This window comes from Sceloporus occidentalis, unplaced genomic scaffold (assembly GCF_023333645.1).
Source record: "Sceloporus occidentalis isolate IW3139 unplaced genomic scaffold, rSceOcc1.0.p SCAF_1, whole genome shotgun sequence".
Taxonomy (NCBI): domain Eukaryota; kingdom Metazoa; phylum Chordata; class Lepidosauria; order Squamata; family Phrynosomatidae; genus Sceloporus; species Sceloporus occidentalis.
The window spans coordinates 182,241,934-182,266,015 of record NW_028316981.1 but is presented as its reverse complement, the minus strand read 5'-3'; the positions used below and the strand labels follow the sequence as shown (position 1 = coordinate 182,266,015).

The following is a 24,082-nucleotide window of genomic DNA, read 5'->3' as shown; positions in this document are numbered from 1 at the left end:
TAAACTGAAGACTATCTGCCAACGCTTTTTCCAGCTGTAACATATACCTCACAGCATGTGTGTATATATATATATATATGTGTGTGTGATTGTATATAGTGATTGTGTGTGATTACCTCTCTTAAATGCCCTCCTCAGAACCACTTATAAATAAAATTTAAATAAAGTAATAAAACGAGGGTTCCCGCGTGAGGGATATTCAGTGTGTGTGTGTGTGTGTGTATGTCTATACATATATATATATATATATATATATATATAAACACGTTAATGTTATATATATATTTCAGTTTGTATATATATATATATATATATATGTATATATATATATAATTATTTTATTTATCAGTGGTTTTGAGGGGGGCATTTAAGAGAGGTAATCACACACACACTTTCTTTTCTTTTTCTTTTCTTTCAACTGCTCTAAACCGAAGATTATGGCAGCGCTTTTTCCAACTGTACTTTATATACTTCACAGCATGTTGTTCTGTGGGAGTCGCCATTTGGAATAGGAAATCCCGCCCTCATTTAAAAAAACCCCGTTCCCTCCAATAACCGTCCTCCTTCGCCTGGCTAAGAGCAGCAGCAGCAGCAGCCGCAGCCACGAAGGCTTTTGGGAGGCGCGATACGAGGCCGAGGCTTCCTTCCTTCCTCCCAGTCTCTGTGCCTTATAGCAACCCTGTGGGCGCCGCCATCTTTGATGAAAACATATACTGTATATATATCGAGCTCTGGGTCTAGAAACCAGCATTGCAAACGCGCGTGGGTGGCGTTTTAATATTTATTTATATTTCCCGCCTCTTCCCAATGGATCGAGGCGAGATTACAACGCAAAGTAAAACACAAAAATAGTTTTATTATTATCATTATTATTATATTTATTTGTGTCACGCTCTTTTCCCAGAACTGGGACTCAAGAGCGGCTTCACAACGTTAAGAAAGTACAATTAAAAACATAAAGATTTTAAACATTGGATGCGGGACAAAAAGGCACTTCGGGCTCTGTTCACACACAAGTTTTTTTTTAAGGATGCATTTTTGTTCCTCTTTTTCTCTCATAAATGCCACTTGTGAACTTAATGGTTTGGAAATTCACTCAATTTTGGGAATGGTGGTGAGGTAAAACGTTGAGGTTTCATGTTTTCCTGGAAGCGGCCATCTTGGCCCCGCCCCCTTCCCAATCCCTGTCACGAAATGGCAAACACAAACGGCGCCACAAAGTCCCCGGATGTGCCTCCTCCCTTTCAAAGATGGACCCAAGATGGCGGCTATTCCCAATTGCCCGTATATAGCTGTTATGTAGGAACCAAGATGGCGCCTCCAGCGTCCCCGTATGTGCTTTCTGCGGACTTATATACACATTCAAGATGGCGGCTTCTTGGATATCTGGATGGGCGGAAACACTGCTCCAAGATGGCCTCCTTGTAGTTTCAATGAGGCGCCTTGCTAAGTTCCCGGATGTGGCTGGTAGCTCAAACAACATGGCGGGCGGGCGGGCGGGCGGGGAGGTACTAAATGCCCGGATATTCAAAATGTGTTCAACCTCCCGCTCGTTGGGAGTTACGCGATAAACAAGGGGACTATCCAAAATGGCGACCGCCGAAACCTAGTAGCCGCGGCTGGCGCGCCTCAAAATGGAACCAAGATGGTGGGAGCCATTCGGATCGAGAGGCTCGAACAAGATGGCGCTTGGGTAGTAAATTACCCGGATGTGGAAGGCGGGAACAAATATGGCGCGTTCCTAAATCCCTGTGGGGCTGTCAAGACAACTAGTGGTTCCAAGATGGCGGCCAAAGCTCTCGAGAAAGGGGTACACCCGTCTCTCAAGATGGCCACTATCTGCTGTCCGATGAGGACGTGCCTACTCAAGATGGCGGGTGGAACCTTCTCGGGGTTGCTAGGAGACCGAATTATGGTTTGTACAATTAACGTGTAGCCTCCCTTCGGGTGAGAAGGAAAAGTGCGCGCGGAACGTACGGAAGTTAATAAAATAGGTTTTAGTAGCTATTCAGGAACAGCCTCGCTCAGTCCGCCTGCGCACTTTGTTATTGTAGCAACCGTTTGTCTCAACGCGCAGGCGCAGACGCAGCTCGTCCCTTCCTTGCCTTTCTTTGAAATGCCCGGATGTGGGTGGATATGAGGGAATCTATAGGCGCCAAATAAACATTTCCTTTCCCCTAATAATAATATTTACTCGCCTTCAGTGCAGTGGGGCTCTATTTCTGAGTAAATTTCCGATACTCACTTGCCCTGTATTCAAGTCTGTCCACCATAAATCCAGTCCTGTTGATAGTTAAAACATAAAAATTTGGATCGAAAACGTAGAGGAGGGCTGTACCTCACACAAAACAATTCGCCTTGATAATGGCGTTCGTTAACAACCTTCACCTTTTCCATGTCCTCCTCTTTATTTTTCTCCTGTTTTGTTTTTCCATTTCTCAGGACTTTTAATTTTTTAAAAAATATCTTTATTAGTTTTCTCATAAAACATTAAATATAAAAACACTGCAAACATTTCTCAGGACTTTTATTTTGCTATGCTCTCCAAAACGACATGTTACATAAATAGCAAAGTACACAAAAACACAAAATCCACAAAACATCCATGCTTTTATGAAGCTTTATAGGATGCCCTCCTTTCCCAGGACATGTTCTCCATTTCATCGTTCTGCCCAGGAGGAATCCCAAAATGTCCTCCATTTGGAGCATGGCTAAGAAGCATGAATGTACATTTCTATGAGTGCGTTTAGCTTTTATTTGGCCATGCCCTACATTTTTCTTGGATGTCCTACATTTAATGGTGCCTTGTCCTCTTTTATGGCTAAGATATCTGGTCGCCCTCCATTGGGCCAACCAAAATGCAAATTCTTTCTTTGCTACCAAGTCCTCACAATCATGGGGGGGGGGGAGAAAATTAAAGAGTTATTTATTTTACTTAATCCTAATGCTGATAACTCTTCTGGATATAATATAGTATCAGCATGAACCTTTACTTTGTTATTTATGGGAAACATATTTAGGAGAAGCCATATAGCTTCGTTGACCATATAGCAAAGTACAACAACATCCAAAACCCACAAAACAGCAATACTTTTATGAGGCCAAGCAAAAGGCAGAAAATACATGATGCAAGCTTTGCAAGCCCCACTGGCTTCTTCATCAATCAAAGATGCTAAAAATAATACAGGAGAAAGAAAGAAATGTGATGTTAGTCATTTTATTTTTTTAACCCATTTGCCTGATGAAGAAGCCAGTGGGGCTTGGAAAGCTTGCATCATATATTTTGTGCATTTTGGTTGGCCCCATAAAAGTATTGCTGTTTTGTGGGTTTTGAATGTTATTGTACTTTATTATCTGGCCAACATGGCTACCCCAGATATGTTTTCCGTAGATAGCGAAGTGAAGGTTTCTGCTGCTAATATATTAATTCCAGAAGAGTATCTGCGTTAGAATTAATTCAGAGAAATGATCCCCCCCTTCATGATTGTGATTAAATGAGAGGACTGAAAGAATCTGCATGCTAAAGTAACCTAGAAATTCTATCAAGCAGTTGAATTTGAGTTCATCTAATCACTGCTTAAAACAAGGCATCGTCTCTCGATGGGCAAATGTGGTGCATACATAACTATCTTAACCCCTGCCAGGGCTATTAGTCTTTTCGGTAATGTCTGATTTTCTCATTACGATCTTGACTCCCCCCCCCCCCAGCCATTTGTGTGTGTTTTAAGGCTAGCAAAACACCAAAAGATTCAATAGGCTGTATACAGTAACTATATTAAAAAATTATAAAGCAACATATAGACATATAAAAGGGACAGAGACCATGGGGTGAAATCAAAGGATTTCAAAATCCCATTTTAGGTAACAATGCAGTCAAATGGTTTTTTAATGATTAAGAAAATTACAACTGTTGTGCAAGAGAAAGGTTTGAGAGAGAATAAAGGTGCAAACTGCACATCAGACTACTACTGAGGTTCATTTCCCATTTTCAAGTTTGTTCTTCCACACATCCACATCTGGGAAATCATACTAACATTGTGACAATTTTGTTGTTGTTGCTGTTATGTGTCTTCAAGTTGTGTCCAATTTATGGTGCCCTTAAGGGGGACCTATTGTGGGGTTTTCTTGGGAAGATTTGTTCATGAGAGGTTTGCCATTGCCTTCCCCTGAGGCTGAGAGAGTGTGACTTGCCCAAGATCACCCACTGAGTTTCACAGCTGAACTGAGAATTGAACCCTGGTCTCCAGAGTTGTAGTCCAACACTCAAACCACACTGCACCAAACTGGCTGTCCTTGCTACAAAACACTATGTTGTATTTAGAGAGAGAGATTAGGGAACCAGGTCAGATTACCCAGTGTAGCACCTAAAACATTTCTGGATTGTCCTCACCCCATAGTTGCCAGAAATTTTGCTTTACCACTACTGATATGTCCTACTCCTTACCACAATACTATAAGCAGGGGAACAATTTTAAAATTTCAATCGGTACTTGCAAGCATCGAAGCAGGGCCAGAAAGGAGTGGCATGCATGTCATGATGTGCTAATTCGTAATAAATAAACGTGGACAATAAATAGGTCAGTTAGGCCTCAACTCTCCCTGAAACAAAGCACTGTATAGGAAAAACTGTGTTTCCTGCATCCATTTGTGTGGTGGGGAACGGAAGCTGAGACATGCCTAGCCCTGCACCTGCGAATGACTTCTGAGGGGCAGGTGGCAAATCGAGTGTGAGAAAAGCTGAAAAGAAACTACTAGTTGTACCCCTTTCCCCTGCACACTTTGTTTTTGAAGCAACTTTAGTATTGCTAAAAGAAAAAACTCAGTATTGCTGGCTCTTGTATTATTGCTGCTATTATTCTATATGGAGTGAGCTTATTTTCAATACAATGTTTTATTTTAAAAACGGTTATACAGTACTTAACATTTCTATCAATAACATGCAACAGAAAAATACTTGTGACTCCATGTTACCATGCATAAGAGATGCGCCTGACTTGGTATATTCAATAATCTCCTATCTGCATAATTTACTTCATAAAATGGCTGCAAGGACAAACTCAACACTGTCACTAGCTTCTTAAAGAAGAGATGGAATATAAATGGAATAAGAGAGCCAGCATGGCATAGTAGTTTGAGTTTTGGATGAAGACTCTGGAGACCAGGTTTTGAATACTGCTCAGCCATGGAAAAGCACAGGGTGACCTTGGGCAAGTCACACTCTCTCAGTCTCAGAGGAAGGCTATTGATTGATTGATTTGTATTTATTTTTTCATTTATTTCTCCCAGAGGGACCCAAGGCAGCTGACTGATAAAAACATTAAAAAACAACAACCCAAATTCATCAGTCCCAATTTCCATTTGAACACCATCCAGGATTCCAGAAGCCACTTTTCCCACACAAAGCACGACAGTGACAAATCCTGTCTGAACAGATCTTGCCACAAGAGTCGCCATAAGCTGGAAACAACTTGAAGGTACACAACAACAAATGGAATAAAATTCCTCATTACTACTTCCTTCAGATCCAAAAGGAATTTTACGAAGAGGCGTGTTCAGAATAACATGGAGCAGTGGGGCAACTTGAGCTGCTCCAGATGTTGCTGGACTCAACTTCCTTCCCATCGGTCCTCAGCCAGATAATCAATAGGAAGGAAAGATGGGTGCCACATCCCTTCTTTAATTTTGGACCTTTTCTTTTATGCTGTTTTACTTGTTGCAAACTTTATTGCTGTCCACGGACACAGGTTGCTCTTTTACTAGAGTCTTGCTCACTCTTCTTGCTGGAAAGTCAACATTTATGCCATGAAAGGTTTTTGTTTTTGTTATTTAAAACAGGCAGCAGCAACGTGATGCCTCTGCAGTAAATACTTCGTACTTTGAAGAACAGGATGTCTTGCGAGGCTGAGCCCACAGGACTATCTAGTCTGAAGCGTGGCTCCTGCTATCCCCATGGTTACAAAACAGCAGATCTTGGGAAGGAAGCACCCTTTGCCACCTTCTCCCACTCCCCACCGTCCAGTGATGTCACCAGCAGCCAATCCTGCCACTGCAGCTGTTTCATAACTGCAAACACTGGAACCAGCGTGACTTGTGCGGCTGCCAAGGCTGGGCCTGTGATTGAACACAGCCAACAAAGTCCAGTGGAGGAGGAGAGCATGCTGGGCATAAGAGAAAAAGGCATGCAGAAGAGCACCAATGCCCACAACATCATGAATCTCTATGCTCTCTCCCTTTTGCATGCTGAGAGTGAGAGGAGAATCGAAGTCCATGTTGGGACAGGAAATGCAAACTTGCAAACCTGCCAGAGATGTGTCAATCACTTTATAGCCTCGCCTCACTTTGTGTGAAATCAGCGTGGGCAGGGCAGGACAGGAAGTTAAAATACACTTTTTAAAGCAGCAAGTGACCCACCGAACAAGCAGCAGGAGCTGAGCAGTCATGCCGAAAGAGCCGGGCCAGGCTTTGGAAAGAGCTGCCATAAAACTAGAAAGCAAGAGAGAACCTGCCTTGCACGTGGCTGGAGGTTTGGTGCTTTGTGTGGGAATTGTGGCTTCTGGAATCCTGGATGATGTTCAGACGGAGATCGGGTTTGAATACTATGCTGAACCAACCGTGCCACAATTGCCAGCTATCCTGGCTATGCCTGCCAGTTGCTTAGTCAATGTGGCCTATGTACTTCTGGGTTGGTACTGGCTGCCTTCATGTGACAAGAAGGGGCAGACTTACTACTACTTCCAGGAGGTCTTTGCTGTCATGGCACTTGCCTATGGACCTGTGCAATGGGTCCGGCTCTGGACACAGCATCATTGGGCAGCTGTCTTAGACCAATGGTTGACATTGCCAATTTTTGCTTGGGTTGTGGTCTGGTGCCATTTCCTAGAGCAGGGATGGAAACCCACCACCTTTCTGGCCATGGAAGTGGCATCATTGACAAGCTACGCTCTGGCATTGCTTTACCCCCAAGGTTTTGAGCTAGCATTGGGCGGACACATATTCATAGTTGTTTGGAGAGCATGGAAAGTGCAGAGGCATTTGGGTAATGCTGCATCTTTCCAAATCATGGCATTGGGGATTGCCTCTTGCCTGGGTTTTATAAGCCTCAAGCTGTGGGACCAGGATCTGGCACAGTGGGCACTCTTCCAACGGCTCACTGGCCATTTTTGGTCCAAAATCTGTGATGTACTGCAGTTTCATTGTGCCTTCCTTTTCTTGACTCAGTTGAGCAGACGACAGCTCAGGTTTCTATGAATTAATCCATCATCTTAACAAACCGAAGTTTATATAACGGTATCACTCAAGGACATACTAATTGTGCCATGGCAGCAAGATGTAGTATGATTGGACCTGAAAGAATAAACACTGCTCCCATAAATGTACAAGGAAATATATTTCCTGATGCAGTTCAAGGTATTTGGCCAGATAATGCATCTTTTACAAAACCACAAAGAAAAAAAAAATCACTACTCTGTATACACTTACTAATAAACTTTGATATAGGTATACTACCATAAGGAAAGGATTCTCATCAAGGCTGAAAGTGAAATATGGTGCTGGAGGAGAATTTTGAGGATGCTCTGGATGCCCAAGAAATGAATGGGTCAAATCAAATAAGCAAATTAAACCTGAACTTTCCCTATAAACTAAGATGACTAAACTGAAGACTGTTGTATTTTAGACATATCAGGAGAAGACATGACTCACTAGAAAAGACACTAATGCTTTGCAAAGTAGAAGGCAATAGGAAAAGAGGGCGACTCCATTACAGATGGACAGACTCAAGGAATCCAGTGCCTTTTGTAAGACCTGAGCAGAGCTGTTGAGGACAGGGTGACTTGGAGGTCTTTAATTCATAGGGTCAGCAGAAGTCAAACTTGACTTGATGGCAGTTAACAGGAAGAGATGTGGTAGTCTCTGAGGGCTAGCAGGTGTCTGAGTTTAACTCAGAAGTTCAGGGTTTCAGCTTCCTCCTTAGTGTATGAGGTGGGGTGGGTGGATACTGAAATGGTAGTGCCCTATCTACGGAATGACTTTCCTGGAGAAGCTTATTTAAACTTCTGTTACATCAAGACTTTTCTCTGTTTTCCCAGGCATTAGATCAGGTGTGAGAATTGTGTGACCCTCCATCTGTCGTTGAACTTTAACTCCCAGCATATTTTACCATTGGCTATGCTGGGTAAGGCTGCTGGGGGCTGCAGTTTGGGGGGGGGGGGGCACATGCTTCCCATCATTGCTTTAGATGTTCATACTTTGATTCTGCTGCTTTTTACTGTTTTGATCCTTTGCCATTAGCTTCCTTATGTGTTTCTTTTTTCTTTTTTTCTTTTTTTTGAATGTTATGTTTGAATGGTCTTATTTTGCACAGAGAACCTTGGTAGCAGGTACAAAACCACGCTATGTAAACTTACTATGGTTTCAAGGGAAGTTGTTTAATTCTCATGTTAGTGAACAAAATCACTTTGAAAAGGGATACCAATTTATCAAGCAACATATTCAGTTCAGAACAATTTATGTCACTTCCCATTTAAAAAAAACAACCTCCCAAGTGATTTACAATAAACATAGATACAATAAAATAAATAACCAGAAAGAGTAAAATCAATTTAAAAATTCATTGAAAACAGGGCTGACAATGTCAATCAGGAAAATTGCTTGGCGAACAGAAAGGTTTTAAGGTAATGGTGGAAGCACCCAATACTGGGAATTCAGAGCTGAAATAGACAGGCTTGAAGCTGCCCCTTCTGAAGGCGGATTGGGGCTGCGGCAACTGCACACCATAGCCCCAATAAGCCTTGAAGCTGCCCAAAAAAGGAGCGGCAAAAAGCTGGCTTTGTGCCTGAATCACAGCCGGAATCTGGCTTCATGGCACTCCAGTGGCATATAAACATAGCGCTATTGGAGTGTTATGATGCCACCCCCATGTAAACAGCCCATCTCTTCCTGCCTTAATTCCACATGGTGGATATCAGAACAGAGAAAGCAGAGACTAAAGTGAGGGTTAATACGAGAAGCAACAAATGGGAAAGATTGTCTCAAGTGTGGGGCCTTTTTTGGGATTTTGGCTTCTATTTTACTTCCTGTCTCTGTGTCCAGTCTTTTTGCACTGATAAGGAAAAGGAGTGAGAAAGGGATGAAGGCAAGCAGAATTCCCAGCCCAGTGGAAAGATGTAGGCTGCATTCACACTGCAGAAATCATCCAGTTTGACAGCACTTTTACTGCCATGGCTGAATGCTATGGAATTCTGGAAATTGTAGTTTGTTATGGCACCAGAGCATTCTGAAAGAGAAGGCTAAATGTCTCACGAAACTACAATCCCCAAAGTTCCATAGCACCCGGACATGGTAGTTAAATTGCTGTCAAACTGCATTATTTCTGCAATGTAGATGCAGCCTGAAAAGACAGTTTTGCTTCATTTTTGTTGAGTCTGTTACAGTGCTATTTGAAAATCCTGCAACAAGTAGATCTCTGCCAATAGCCATGTTTAATCTGCCAATCAAAGTAGATACAGGTCAGTTACAAATATAAAATTATTTATTGTACCAGTTCAAGGAAAAGGGAGTGTAGTGAGGAGCCTCTGTAGGGAGGGCTACAGGCAAAAAAAAAAAACCCCACATAGTGGGCTCTTGGTATCCAGTAGGGTTTGGTCCCAGGAAACCTCCCACTGTAGATACCAAAATCTGTGGATGCTCAAGTCCCATTCAATGGTGTTGTAAAAATGGTATGCCTTATAAAACTTTTTTTTTTGGCAAAATCAAGGTTAGCGCTTTGGAAGTTTTAGAAAAATATTTTCCAGCTGAGGATGGTGGAATCTGTAGATGCAAAATCCGTGGATAAGGAGGGCTGACTGTACTTGCAAACCCCTCCATATCCCTTTTGAGGTATGAACTTTGGATCCACTCTAAGAGTCTTTTCTGCTAGCCCCTGTTTGATACATGGGGGCTGGCCTGAAGCCAGATTCCAACAGAAACACCAGTGTGCTATAGGATGGATGGAACGTAACACACACACCATCTTGGAGTGGGACCCTGTAATCTGAAAAGTGCCATCAGCGCTATGAGAACTTTAATCCTTCCATGATCATCAGATTCATAACTCAAATTCATCACTCTCTTCGGGCTCACGAGAAGGCTCTACAGTGTGCCCTGGAGGGAGAAACAAGAGAAAACTTCACAACCAGTCTCATGGAGTAACATTCCCTTCCTTCCTATTCCCCCTTGAGTAAAGAGAGCACCACTCACTTAGTGCCTTATGCTTCCCCACCCCCTGGTACCCAGAAATAATCATGACAGTGAAAAGAGGACTACAAACATGCATGGTTGTGGCCATGTTCTATGGATCACTCTGCCTGATTGATCTACGTTAAAGAGGGACAAAATGCAAGCATCCTGGTGGCATAGCACTATAGCACCTATCAGCCCTAGCCAGCATAACTACACTTCGTCTAGCAGTATAAATCCTGCTTTGGGGGCAAGAGATCCTTGATTTAAGTCTTAGACAAGGTCTCCAATACACTATGGCAGGGGTAGGCAACCTTTTTGAGCCGGGGGCCGGGTTGCTGTCCCTCAGACAACTGGGGGGGGGGGGCCCGAAGCCGGGGGGTGGAGCTTCCACCCTCCGGGGGTGGGGCCGTGTGCCAGGGGTGGAGCTTCCACCCTCTGGGGGCAGAGCCACATGCTAGGGGCAGAGCTTCCACCCCCGGGGGCCAGGCCTCCTCTTCTTTGCCGGCCCCTGTCAGAGGGCAGGAAAGAGACGGCGGGGACTGCCAGCACAGGAGGCCTCCCCCTCTTTGCTGGCCCTTGACGGGGCCCCAGGCCCCGTGAGAGGCCGGCAAAAAAGCCAGCGGGGGGTGCCAGCGCTGGAGGCCTCCCCCTCTTTGCCGGCCCTTTTGCCGTCGCTGGGGCCCTCCAAGAGGGCTCCAGCGGCAGCAACGGGCTTCTGGGAGGCCCTTTTGCCATCGCCGGGGCCCTCTTGGAGGGCCCCGGTGACGGCAACAGGTCTCTTGAAGGGCCCCAGCGATGGCAACGGGCCTCCCAGAGGGTCACTGCTCCTGCCGGAGCCCTCTTGGAGGGCCCCAGCGACGGCAACGGGCCTCCCAGAGGGTCGCTGCCGCCACTGGAGCCCTCTTGGAGGGCCCCAGAGGCCCGCCGCCGGAGCCCTGTTTGAGGGCTCCGGCAGCTGCAGCGGGCCTCGGCAAAGTCTCACGTGACCTTTCTTATGGTCGCACAAGACTTCGTCTCTAGGCCGTCGCAATTTTGTTTTCCAAAATGGCGGGGAAGGTCATGTGAGACTTCGCCGCCATTTTGAAAAACAAACTGGCGGCCCCTGCGAGCCGGGAAAAGCTGCAATTGGTGGCGGCGGAGGCTGGGGCAGGCAGGGGCCGGCGGAAAGGCCTCCGCAGGCCGCATCCGGCCCATGGGCCGGGGGTTGCCGACCCCTGCACTATGGTAAACAGAAAAAAGAACATGCCTTGGAGGCAGGAGGTCCCACAGTCAATCCATGGCTCTATTTTCAGGATCTCTATTTAACGACACAAGGCCAGGCCAAGCAGATGACTGTAGGGCAGATGCTTAGTTAAGCATTTCTCTATACAACACATAGTATTAGGAATTCATGCCACAAGACTGGTGGCAGGAACTTTCATATGTTGGCTGAAGGGGCTTTAAAAGTGCTTTACACATATTTATGGATGAGAGTCTATCAGCTACTCTTTGGTCCATTGATTAAGCAGATACAGGCTGTCTCCATCACCAATGTTCAGAGACACTATTACACAGTAATAGTTAATGGAAGAAATGGAGAGACATTTCTTTTACCCCTGCTTGTGGGTTTTCTAGGGACAACCAGCTGGTTACTGTGGCCACCAGATGTCTGATTGAGATGGATTTTTGGACTAACTTAGCAGCATGTGTCTAAACACAGAAAAATAAAATAAAATAAAAATCACATTTTTAGTCCTCTTGGTTGCAGAGAACATACACAAGCACACACAGTATATAAAAACATATTTCCTGGCACTTAAAGGGCAATTTCTCCTATAAGGTAGAGGTAGACCCTTGACATGAATGTCTAGCCATAACTGACTGTAGGGGGCAGTGCTCATCTCTGTTTCTATGCCAAAGAGCCAGTGTTGTCCGAGGACTATTTTGGTAGTCAGGTGACCAGTATGACTGCACCGAACGCTGTTACCTTCCCACCAAAGTGGTACATATTTATCTACTTGCATTTGCATGCTTTTGAACTGTTAGGTTGGCAGAAGCTGGGACTAGTGACCCCATCATGCAGCACTCAGGTCTCTAACTGCCAACCCTCTGATCTTCTGATCATCAGAATTGGCATCTTAACCACTAAGTCACCGCATCCCTCTAATTTCTCCTATACTTTTTCAAAAACTCTTGTCCACATTTTGGGGAGACTACCCAGAACAGGGAACAGCCAGACAACATCAAGAATAACTGCAACAACAAGGGAGGAATGTTAGCAAACACAGCTGTGTGTGCACTGCATTTGGTTCTACTGGCGATCAAGATTAAAATCTCAACAGCTTTTCAGAAAAGAGAGTTTGTAAAAGATGGAAAACACAGCAAAGACACCTGATAAGGTAGCCTTCCCAAAGCTGGATCACTTTGAAGACAGAAGTAGAAAAGTGGGATGGTTACCTGCCCCTGAAGGTGTAGAGTCAAGCACCGCCAGGCTGTCAAGTATCCCATCATGGTAGAGTGCCAGCTTTTCCATTATGCGCCTTCGTGCTGGGTTGATGACGATCTGAGGTGCAGAGGAATCTGCAAAGAGAAAAAAAAGCCAGTCAATGACTGACCATCTTCCTAAATGTATTGATCATCACTGGAAGTCCAGCTCTGGGTGCACAACCTTTGGAGAGGCAGTGGATAACTGATCACTACCACTGATCACAGACTGATCAATACCTGGTGAGGTTTAGATTCACTGAGTTCACACTCTCTGCAGTAGTAGGGATCCAATAATGATGGTCTGCCCTAGGAGATTTATGGATGTGGATGGATCCTGATGGCTCTTGGGGAGTTTCTTATTGTCTTGTCAGATGATCCTGTCGAAGCCCTGACTGATATCTGGAATAGGGAAAGAGCCAGAGTGGTGGATATGATTGCCCCTTTGTGTCTCTACCCATAAAGTGGAGCCAAGCAAGCAAGCAAGCCCCGGGGGTGATGAAACGAGTGGGACGAAGACTAGATCAACAACAGAAGACTTGGAGCAATTCTAACCAAACATGGGCTAGAGCTCATTGGAAAGTCTATGTCTTGGCAATGGTAGCAGTGAAGAAACTATCATTCTCTGCCACCACTGCATCTGCACAGTATCATCCAACACAGCTGTCTTGAGTGGTCAGGGGCCTTTTACACAAACAAACAGCTCCATTTATATACCATTTCATACTGAACTAACAATGTCTAAGCAGTTTACAACTGTAAGCTAATTGCCCCCAACAAGCTGGGAAGGATGCAAGCCTGAGTCAAGTTTGAGCCCTTTTGCTGGTATTGAACTCACAACCTTATGGTTTTGAGTGAGTGGCTGCAGTACAGGCATTTAGTCACTGCGCCACCAGGGCACTCTGTCTCACAAGAAAGAAACAAAGATCATGAAAGCCCCCTGTGATGAATTTGCAAGACACTGTGCAGAAAAAAATCACTCAGATCCACTGACTTGGGTGCTGTTGAAACTGGTCCAGTGAATGTAATCTTAGTGCCTGCTTGTATTGTATTGTTGGATATATTTTTTGTTCATGCAGCTTGAGGTTGGACATGATCCTTGGAGCAGTGAAAGCCACCACATGTACACTAGACCTTTGCCCTTCCTAACTTCTAAAAGCAGCTATAGGGGAACTATCCGAGTGGGTAAGGGGACTGGTGAATATCAGGAAATATGTTTTATATACTGTGTGTGCCTGTGTGTGTGTTCTCTGCTCACTACAGTAAGGAAAGTCTCAATCTTGCCTAAAAGAGGCTGTGAAGAGGCAGTTACTAAAAGAAGAAAACCTCCCCAGATTCCGCCATTTTGAATAACTATTGGCCAGTCTCCAGCACTCCATTCTTGGCCAAGGCTCTGGAGCATGTGGTGGCTTCCCAGCGCCAGGAGTTTCTGCACGAGATGAATTATCTACATCCATTTCAATCTGGCTTCAGGCCTGGTTATGGGACAGAGACAACTTTGGCTGCTTTGGTGGATGTCCTACACAGGGAAATGGACAGGGGAGTGTGTCCCTGTTGGTTCTGCTGGACCTCTCAGCAGCTTTCATTACCATCAGCCATGGTAACCTTCTGAGCTGACTCTGTAGCAGAGCCTCTGTAGTGGCCTAAACTGCCAGGCAGCAGCTTTCCAGAACTTCAGACAGGATTCCTACCTGAGGCTTAAGGGGACATCACATGCCATGCCAGAGACTGAATCCAGGAACTTGGGTTTGTTCACATTCAAACAGAATCCTGTTTGTTCACATTCAAACATTCCAAGAATGCTCCCACACAAGGGGCAGTCTGTTTGTTTAACTGCATTAGTCCTTATCTGACAGCTAAAAACAGAAGTACTCCAGTCTAGCAGAAGTGAGCATATGACACTGACATGCACATACTTGAGGAGCAGGTGTGTCTCATGAAGCTCTAATGCTGCAATCCCATCATTTAAAAATGAAGTTTTGTCTATAATTCCTGAGTGCATTTTCTGCACACAAACCTAAGGGTTCCAAATACAAGCAAAGAAAAACTGTTCACTCACTTGAATGCTGCTGACATTTGCATATGATCACAGTAAGTTTGAATTTTATAACAGGGTTTTGTTTTTGTTTTTGTTTGTTTTTTGTCATTAACAGGTCTTCTTTAAAATGCTTTAAATCAGAGCTGGGGAGCCTGTGGCTCTCAAGGTATGAATGGACTGTAATTCCCATCAACCTTCTTCAGTTACTACACTGCCTATGTGTGATGGAAGATGCAGTCCAGTGACATCTGGAAGTCCAGGTTTCCTACCCCTGCCTTAAAAACTTTTAAACCATCATTTGGCAGCATATGTCCGTTCAACTGGCTGAAGGATGGGAAGTAGAAAAAAGTGAGTTGTAGATTGTCTTGCCTTGCTGGCCTCCAGAGAAGTTTCCTTCAGGCACATTTCTGTAGCTCTTCAATACTAAGTTGGCCTCCAGCCTTTCATCACTCTCTTCAGGTTGGTTGAGAGGCCTGGCGGAGTACATGCTCTCCTGTGGCATATGTCTTGGAAGAAGCAAAGAGGCAGTAGATTCCTGATACAGTGACAGCTGTAGCCTCTCTAGTTCTTGGTACACCTGTTAAGAAGGGAAATGAAGGAGGGACTTGAGCTTCCTAGCTAATAAAAGGGCACAGTCATGTGTCAGAATTACCATCAAATGTCGAAATAAGCAACCTCCTAGCAGGCAGGAACCCCATTTCTTTCTTGACTTAATTTATTGTTGACTATTATTATTAATTCTATTGGTGCTTCACTTATATTTTATTTTTTGTATGAATTATACTTGTAAGCCGCCTTGAGTCCTAGGCTCAGGAAAAAGTGCAATGTTAATTAGTAAAATATTAACCATACCACCACAAAGGCCAAACCGTATCATTAAGTTGGTCAGACCACTGCTAAAAACTGAAGTTTGAAGGTATCCCTTAGTCTCTATTCAATTCTCTTAAATGACAGCCATAAAGTTACCATAAGGCTCTCCTGTTGTTTTACTGGAACATGCTAACAAGGCTACTCCTTTGAACACACAAAGACTGTGCCAAAGGCAGTTTGCCACCAACAGTTAGTATGTCAGTAATATAAAGCAGCAGGTATAGTGGAGGTGAGGGACCTAAAAGCACCGGATACCCTCTGATCTTGACAGCTAAGCAGGGTTTGCCCTGATTAATACATGGATGAGAGATCGCCAACAAATACCAAGTTCTATAGGCTATATTTCAGAGGAAGGAATGGCCAAAACTACCTCTGAGTATCCCTTGCCTAAGAAAACCCTGTGAAATTCATGGGGTCGCCATAAGTCAAAAAGTGACTTGAAGGACTGCAAACACACTTTTCCTAGATCACTTTTCAGCCTGTCAGCAGATTCATGTATTAGTCAGCTCCGTGGGACTGGCAAAATGATGTAATGATGTGCCTGGATGGTCTTTCTTCCTTTGCCTCAGTCTGAATGCTTGTGGCTGTCCCATCCCACAAGCTTGAACAGAACAAGAGGAGGGTATTTCCAATAACACTGAATAAAACCTAGTCAGAGCAACTAAGATTATTTATATAACCTACAGCACTTTGCTGGCTACATGCCAAGTTCCCAAAATGCAGTATAATGAGCCTTCCAAAGTTTTGAATGATATCCATGTTTTAGTTTGATACTGGAAGAGCGATTACATTATTGTGAGGAAGAAGCAATACCCCTAGTTCAATTATGTGTCGCAAATGGCTTTGGTAAACTAGTATTTACAACTAATGTTAAAATTCCTCACAACAAATGCTAGCTATTATTAGTGCTCCATCTACAATGTCAAAACAGCTTGACATAATCTTATGAGGCAGTGGTTCTCAAAATCTAGTACTCCAGATGTTTGGACTATCAACTCCCAAAATTTCCAGCCAATGCTTGGGAGTTGTGGGAGCTGACATCTAAAACATCTGGAGGAACAGCGTTTGAGAACCACTGTTTTAAAGCATTAGATGAGACAGATAAAATAAATAAGTAAAAACCATGCACATACATCACATCCTTTCGCCAGCAGTTAATCTCAAATGTGCTACAAGACTGTTCAATTGCTTGCCCTGAATGTTCCCTAGCTGGTTGTGAAATATGTATAAACTTTCCAACTGCTAAAAAGCTTTTTAAAATTGTGATAGTGCAAAATTTTGTTCAATTATTAAACATATATTTTTTCTTTTTAACACATATGCACACTTACACATCTATCCACTAAGCAGACAAATATGAATAACATATAAGTTTATGTGAATGGGCAATGTATTCATATTACCCATGCACAAAAACATACCATCACACCATAAACTCCATGGGTATTTCATTTATTGTTCCCCTTTCACAGGAATGAGTGAAACAGAGGCTTGAAGCTGTGATCTACACATGCCCAAAACTTTGGTGCTGCAGAGTTTCAACACAACCAAAACACACAGGACCTAAATAACCTAGTGCTACCTCTACTCTACCTACCTCAGCCATTGGAGGGCGGCGTTTGGCTCGCTGATGGAGACACTGATAAGCCAACCTGCCTATTGTTATGCCCAGCAGTTCTGGACAGGGTCCGGCCTGCAGATCTGCATGCTTCTGATAGAGATGAGTGCCAAGCTGAGATGCTTGGGAGAGGCTGGAAGTCACCATGGCCGATGTCTGCTGGGATTCCTGCTCCTCTTCTTCACTCAGCAAATCTTTCTGAAAGCATAGGTGGACAATCCATCAGAAAAACAGAACATGGGATTGGATGGGGAAGCTGGCAGGGATGGAACAACATCAGGATGGACTGGACAGTGTGAGAAACAGGTAAGGGGACATGAAGGATGGCATGTGGGAGCAGGGGAACGTCTCACCAAGTACTTGCTACGTCCATTGGAATCCACGTCCATGGGTCTTCTCCCTGTCAAGAGTTCCAATAGGACCTGGGGATGGAAGAGAGATGTATTGTTGTATGCCTTCAAGTTGTTTCTGACTTAGGATGACTCTAAGGTGAACCTATCATGGGGTTTTCTTGGCAAGACTTGTTCAGAGGAGATTTGTCATTGTCTTTCCCTGAGGCTGAGAGCATAGCAAGGGTCAAAAGGAGAGCACCCAGAAAAAATCAGCTTTCCTTCTTTTTTTGTATTCTAGCCAGATAGATTGGAAAAGTTACTTTTTGGACAACAGCTCTTAGAGGCCATCCAGCTAAATGGGAGATATAGCCCGCCCCTAATAACTTTTTCCAAGCTTTGAGACTAGCTCAGCCAGCTAGATGACTAGGTCTCAGGATTTCATTTGAAAAGCCATGGGTAAAATCCCTGAGGCTACCTCCAAATATCTCATCTCTTTACAAATTATCCAGCATTTGGCACTACCTTTCCATAGTGGGACTGCATGTTCCTGCAAGGCAAAAGAATATGCTGATGGCAGCAATGCTGCTAGTAGGATCTCCTGTGTCAGATAGGCATTTTCTGAGGAGCCAGACAAAATGTGCCAAACAGCTACTGGGCAACAGCAGATATTGTCTGTGTGTGTGTGAGAGAGAGAGAGAGGTGGGGGGAGGCTGACTGATCTCTCAGAGACAAGAGCAGTTGTACCACAACCAGCACTTGTTAGTGCTGCACAGGAGACACAAACCACTTTTGAAAGTCTTTTACCATGAAAACCTTAGGTGCATACACTGTAGAAATAATGCAGTTTTATACCACTTTAAATGAAATCCTGAGATTTGTAGTCTTACAAGGTCTTTAGCCTTCTCTGTTCAGGGCACTGGCACACTTTAGTACAACAAGGATTTATTGTGTTCAGTCAAGTACTTTAATCCATACGTTATGTAAACTATCAAGAATTGCAACAATTGCTAAATACTGTATATAACTTCCCAAATTAGCTGTGATTAATATAAAAATCCTGCAAAATTAGCATCAGCTATCATCACGAGCCATGCTAATCAAGATCCAATAGCATAATTAAACTTAAGTATCTGCTATCATAACCATCCATGTTGATGAAGGCCATGCAATCAATGACAGACTTTGTAAAAATAATATGAAAGCATAGTTTCTTGCCATTATGGTGAATGCTACTACTATGAATGTCTGTTAAAATTTAAGATAAAATATTTCACAGTTTTTTTATCCAGATACTGTGTCAGAGTATCTAATTTTTACCCCTTGGGGGAAATGATTAACAAATTATCTATTCAGCTTATTTACAGATTTTTGCATCTGCAGTGGAATGCCAGGGTATCTCTCTTCAAGATGCATCAACTGCATTACTTGAAACTTGAGTTAGTGGCTCATTCCCTTTTGTCTGGCCTCATGCACAAGACAGCTAAGTACATACAGTACATAGAGGGGGGAAATCTTCCTTGAAAACCCAGTTCCTGATGGGAAGGATGGTGTTAAAGAGCAGGAAAAGCTAAAGGGGAAAACAAACGGAAACCGGTTTTAGTGTCTGTAGATTTTAGCTTGCTATTGATTTTAATATGGTTTTATATGCTGGTTTTCAGTCTTTTCTGGTTACTTTACCTTGAGTTTATTATATGCTTTCCTCAATTACAGTATTGTTTGTATTTTCTGTTTTAATGTACTGTACCGTGTCCAGAGAATACCGGTTATTGGGTGCTGTACAAGAGCAAACAAGAACAAACACTTGGACCACGATGCTATTATGAGGCTAAATGCAGGCTCCAATCACTGTAGGAGTTCTGCATGTATTTTCTGTAGCCTCCTGTGGGATCATTGTAAGCATCCCACCTGCTAAGAAATTTTAGAAACTTGTGATAGCACACAAGATCTAGAAACAGATAGATTTATCTGCTATGGTGGGAAGGGATTCAGAACAAATGGGAGGCGGCAGCTCTAACGAAGTTTTGGTCAATCGTTAAGTATGCATATATTTGTTAATAACACACAAATGCTTATTCACTGGCTAGCACACCCAACAGACAAAAAGGAAGGGCATGTGCAAGCAGCTACTATATGTGAATGAGGTATGGTCTCAATATTTTTCATGCATACAATTTAATACAACACTATAGGCTTACATGGGAGTTTCACTTGTTTTTCCTCTTTCACAAATAGAGTGAAACAGAGATGCAAGGCTGTGATTTACACAAGGCCAAAGCCTTTGGTGGGCAGCAGAATTTCAGCCTAACCAGAATCCACAATTATTTACTGCAATTTCCAGGCATCAGTAAACTATTCCTAAATTATCATTTCTGTCTCTGAATGAGCAACAACAGCATACTAAGTGACACACCCTGTTACAGTTAGTATATACAAGTGTTGCCTCCAGATAACAAACCCTTGGACACCTTTGAATCTTGACTCAGCACTGAGCTATCTGAGTAGCTATTCAAACTTATTCTATCTCCCAATGCCTCTGACTCATCATAGTCCCCTGAACAGTGTGAGAGGGCTGCAGAAAAACTGGGAAGAGCACAAAGAAGAAGGAGCACTAGATAAAACGTGTGTCAGGAAAAAAAGGGGAGGAGTGGAAAGGATGTGGGTGTAATTTCAATCTGACTGTTTGAAAAATGGACAGAAAAAAAATGGACAAGAGAAAGGGGTCTGACTAAATTTTGGAAAGAGCAAAATAGGACCTCCTTGACAGAGGAACACACTGCCCTGGAAAATTGTGGATTCTTCTTTAGATGTTTTGACTTAAAAACATATCCTGACTGGATGGTCACATTGTTGTTGTTTATGGAGATAGGACTAGATCAGTACTTCTTAAGCTACCATAGGTAGAGGGCAAGCAATCTCATATGCCAGGGACCAACACTATATTTCTAGCCATTGGCAAAGTTCCTTTTTTGGAAACTCTCAGGGGACTAGCAGCAGATGGCTGATGGACTGGCTTATGGACTGAGTAACACTGGAGTAGATGTCTTTAGGACTAAATGTTAAGCAGTTGTACAATTCTATTGCAGTATTCTGTTCTCTTCAGATGTTCTTGGTTATGCCTTTTCCACTCCTAAATTACTCACCACACCAAAGCTGAAAACATCAATGGCAGTAGAAAGAGTCCCAGTCCGGACATATTCAGGGGGCAGGTAGGCCAGTGTGCCCTGCACAGTCTGGGTGCGGCCCAGTGAGCTGCTTACAGTTCCCTGCTTTGGTCGGCGACTGAATCGAGCCAGCCCAAAGTCAGACAGTCGGGGGTTGAGTGCTGCATCCAAGAGAATGTTAGAGCTACAAAGGATAGGAAAGAAAGAGAGAGAGGGTTACAACCAATCCCTGTATTCGACCTCTCACACTCCCACTCTGAACATAAGTCTTACCAAGATTTTCTGTGCAGACCAAACTGCACTGTAAGATATTTAGGCTCTTTATTTTGCTGTTGTGAATTGTGTCCCAAAGTCATTCAAACTTGGCAGTCAGAAAGACTGTGGTCTACAAGATTTCTCTGATTTGGTATCACTTGCTTTGGATAGTTCCAATCCATTAATTAATTTTTATAAGGAGAGGTAAGGGGGTATTAGCACAGTCTTGACCTGGAGTTTTAAACCAACCACTCTTCTGGTTTGTAAGACTCCTCCAGGCATTGTACACATACCTGGAAGCCTATCTTTAAACTGTAGAAACAGCTAGAAAACAGCTAGAAAAATAACAACTAGAAAAATGAACGCAACCCTGACTAGGGTGTTTTGCTTTTGTTTTGTTTTTTTGTTGTTGGTGGTGAATGTAGATTTCCAAGATGAGATCTTCACTGTTCACTAGAAAACTAGGTGTCATATGCCCTGACTAAGCCCTGAGCCTGGAGGCCTATGTTTCAGTGGTGACCAGAGTTTTGTTATTGTTCCTGTGTGCCTTCAAGTCATTTCCAACTTATGATGATCCTAAGGTGAACTTCCAAGGGCAGCCCTTTGGAAATTCACCTTAGGGTGAATTCAGAGTGTTGGCTTTCTTGGCAAGATTTGTTCAGAGGAGGTTTGCCATTGTCTTTCCCTGAGGCGGAAAGCATGTGACTTGCCCAAGGTCACCTAGTGGGTTTCCATGGCCGAGTGGGGAATTGAAACCTGGTCTCCAGAGTCACAGTCCAACACTCAAACCACTTGCACGATTAAAACTAGTATGCCAGCTGCATCCACTCATGGAGATATCTGGTGAAGCTAAGACTTGTCTTGATTACCTCCAGTTTGGATTAGTGCAACACCTTCTACATGGGGCTGCCCTTGGAAATTGTCCTGAAACTTCAGCAGGTACAAAATGCTGACTGCTAACTGGGGATAGTTACAGGGAGTATATAAATTCATTGTTGAAACAGCTTCACTGGCTATTGGCCTATAAAGGCCTATACAGCTTGCACAGGCCTACAATGAAAAAACTTTTTTCAATATTGTAACTGTTTTTAATATTTTTGTGTGTGTTTGGAATGTGAAAAACACAATTTTAAATGCCTTGGCACACAGTTTTTTATGCACTCAGTTGATACTCAACTTTGCAGATGCTGATGTTCCAGTACAATTTCTTTTAGTACTTTTGAATGGATTTTAATGTTTCATATTAACAAATTAAAGTGTTTTGAAAGTCTATTAGGCCCCATTCACACTTACATTTTTGAGCTGAATAGATCCAGATTACATCATCAATGCAATACCGAGTCAAAGTTCATATTATGTTTGCCACAATCAAATCTCCCCATAGCAATTTAACCCAATTCATGATCAGATTTATCTTTGAATCCATTCAAAATGGATTCTCCTGTTCTTCCTGTTTTGGGAGAATCATGTCCCAGTGTCCTGAATGTCATCAGCAGCGCGTTCACATTTGCAGTGATCCCCATCTTTTCAAACGACACAGTAAATGCCCTAGAATCAAAAGCACCAGTTTAAGTGGGCTTTGCGCCAGCCTTCCTTCAAGCCACACCAGGTGTAATTGGCACAAATCTGAACTAGGCCCCTTTAACCCAGTTTACAAACCAGTTCATTATGTAGTGTGAATGAGGCCTAAGCACTTTAACCCATTTCTCTTTCTTTGCAGGATAATTATTTGAAGAATCATTTCATTCAATCACATATTACAACATGGAGATGTCAAAGCTAGTTGTGAAAAAAACAACTGAGTAAAGCTGAAGTCATTTTTGGATTTCGAATGTTAAATTCTTATAAAAGCAGCATAATTAAAAAAAAAGTTTTATGAGGCCTCAGTTTTACAGGACTCTGTTATATGTAAAGCTGTACCTTCTTATATCAGACTGCTCAAGTCTTTTTCAGCAGAGGGCTTAATCTCTCTGTCCCACCACCCTCAGAGGCTTGCCTCACAAAAATATGATAGAAAGCCTTTTGGTGGCTACTCCTAGACAGGTGTATGTAAGGGGCAGGTCCTACTACCAATTCCCTTATTCCAAAAATATCCTTCATACCCTCTCGTACTCATACCCGCTCTAGATGATGTTGTAGAGATACTGCAACCTCCATAGAGGGGACCAGACAATATGCTCCTTAGAGCTGAAATAGATGGCCCTTCTGAAGACAGACTAGGGGCGTACCAACCACACACTGCAGCCCCAATCCTCCTTGAAGCTGTCCAGAAAAGGAGCAGCAAAGATCAACTCCTTTGCAGCTGGCAAAAAGCCAGCTTTTCTGGCCTCACCAAAGCCCAAAGTCAGCTTCATGACACTTTCGCGGTGTGTGGCGGAGCGTCATGAAGCCGCCCATGTGTAAACGGCTAGGGCAAGCGTCAGGGCGGCTTCCAGACATGTGGAGTCAAAATGATGTGCCCCAAAGCCATATGGACGGTGGCGTAAAAGTGCTGTCTGTTCAACCCCTTAGGTTCCTTTCCCTATACTGATATGTGGAAAACAACAGTGTAAATCCATGCCTAGTCCTGCAGGCATGTAAGTCCTGCATTGTGTTTCAAGCCCTCCTTCAGGAAGGAGGCTCAGTTGGCCTCCTTTATGCTCTTTTTTCACTAGCAGATAAACATCTTCTTATTTAAACCAGCTTTCAGCCTTTAATTGGTTGGAGTGGAAGGACGGACAATGAGTGTGCTGTTTTTTAGATATGTAATGTGTCTGTTGCACGTTTTCCTTATTTTAAATTAATGTTTTAAAATTCATTTTTAATTGGACACATAAATAAATAATTTTGTTAAAAAAACTTTTAAATCATGTATTGTTTTAGCCATTTTGTTTGAAATTATAATTTTAAGTTACTTTGGGTACCATATTGGAAGAAAGGAATAATATCAATGAAATAAAAATAAATGAATAATGTGAAGGACACAACTCATTAGAAAAGACTATAATGCTAGGCAAGGTAGAGGGAAGCAGAGGGAGAGGAAGATCACATGCTAGATGGATGAATTCAATTAGGGAGGCCATGGGCTTGAGCCTGCAGGACCTAAGCAGAGCAGTTGATGATAGTGAGAAATGATGTCTCATTCACA

At 43.2% G+C, this 24,082-nt stretch overlaps 2 protein-coding genes and 1 long non-coding RNA gene across 7 annotated transcripts in view; 2 read left to right on the top strand and 1 right to left on the bottom strand.

Moving 5' to 3' along the window:
• Positions 1–1,523: 1,523 nt before the first annotated feature.
• Positions 1,524–7,372, top strand: TMEM187 (transmembrane protein 187). 4 transcript variants are annotated; one of them, XM_089485558.1, is made up of 2 exons: positions 1,524–1,915; positions 5,836–7,372. In XM_089485558.1, the coding sequence occupies exon 2, from the start codon at positions 6,439–6,441 to the stop codon at positions 7,246–7,248; it is 810 nt and encodes a 269-aa protein (XP_089341684.1). In that variant the 5' UTR covers positions 1,524–1,915; positions 5,836–6,438; the 3' UTR covers positions 7,249–7,372. The 4 variants fall into 4 exon arrangements, with proteins under 4 accessions (XP_089341684.1, XP_089341669.1, XP_089341676.1 ...); XM_089485543.1 differs by lacking the exon at positions 1,524–1,915 and adding an exon at positions 2,126–2,226 and having other exon boundaries at positions 5,287–7,372; XM_089485550.1 differs by lacking the exon at positions 1,524–1,915 and adding an exon at positions 3,921–3,973 and having other exon boundaries at positions 5,287–7,372.
• Positions 7,373–8,405: 1,033 nt separating this feature from the next.
• Positions 8,406–24,082, bottom strand: part of IRAK1 (interleukin 1 receptor associated kinase 1) — a 46,902-nt gene continuing 31,225 nt past the window's right edge. The window contains exons 9-14 of one of the 2 annotated variants that reach the window (XM_089485505.1): positions 20,680–20,884; positions 17,561–17,629; positions 17,187–17,405; positions 15,089–15,296; positions 12,655–12,777; positions 8,406–10,140 (exon numbers count right to left, since the gene is read on the bottom strand). In XM_089485505.1, coding sequence (XP_089341631.1) covers positions 10,085–10,140; positions 12,655–12,777; positions 15,089–15,296; positions 17,187–17,405; positions 17,561–17,629; positions 20,680–20,884 — 880 coding nt within the window. In that variant the 3' untranslated portion in view covers positions 8,406–10,084. Of the gene's footprint in view, positions 10,141–12,654; positions 12,778–12,921; positions 13,084–15,088; positions 15,297–17,186; positions 17,406–17,560; positions 17,630–20,679; positions 20,885–24,082 lie in introns of those variants that run through there. The other variant, XR_016272323.1, reaches the window with a different exon arrangement.
• LOC149322969 (uncharacterized) overlaps positions 14,816–24,082 on the top strand; it is a 74,922-nt gene continuing 65,655 nt past the window's right edge. The window contains exons 1-2 of the long non-coding RNA XR_016272325.1: positions 14,816–15,067; positions 17,062–17,513. This is a non-coding gene — a long non-coding RNA (uncharacterized LOC149322969). The remainder of the gene's footprint in view (positions 15,068–17,061; positions 17,514–24,082) is intronic.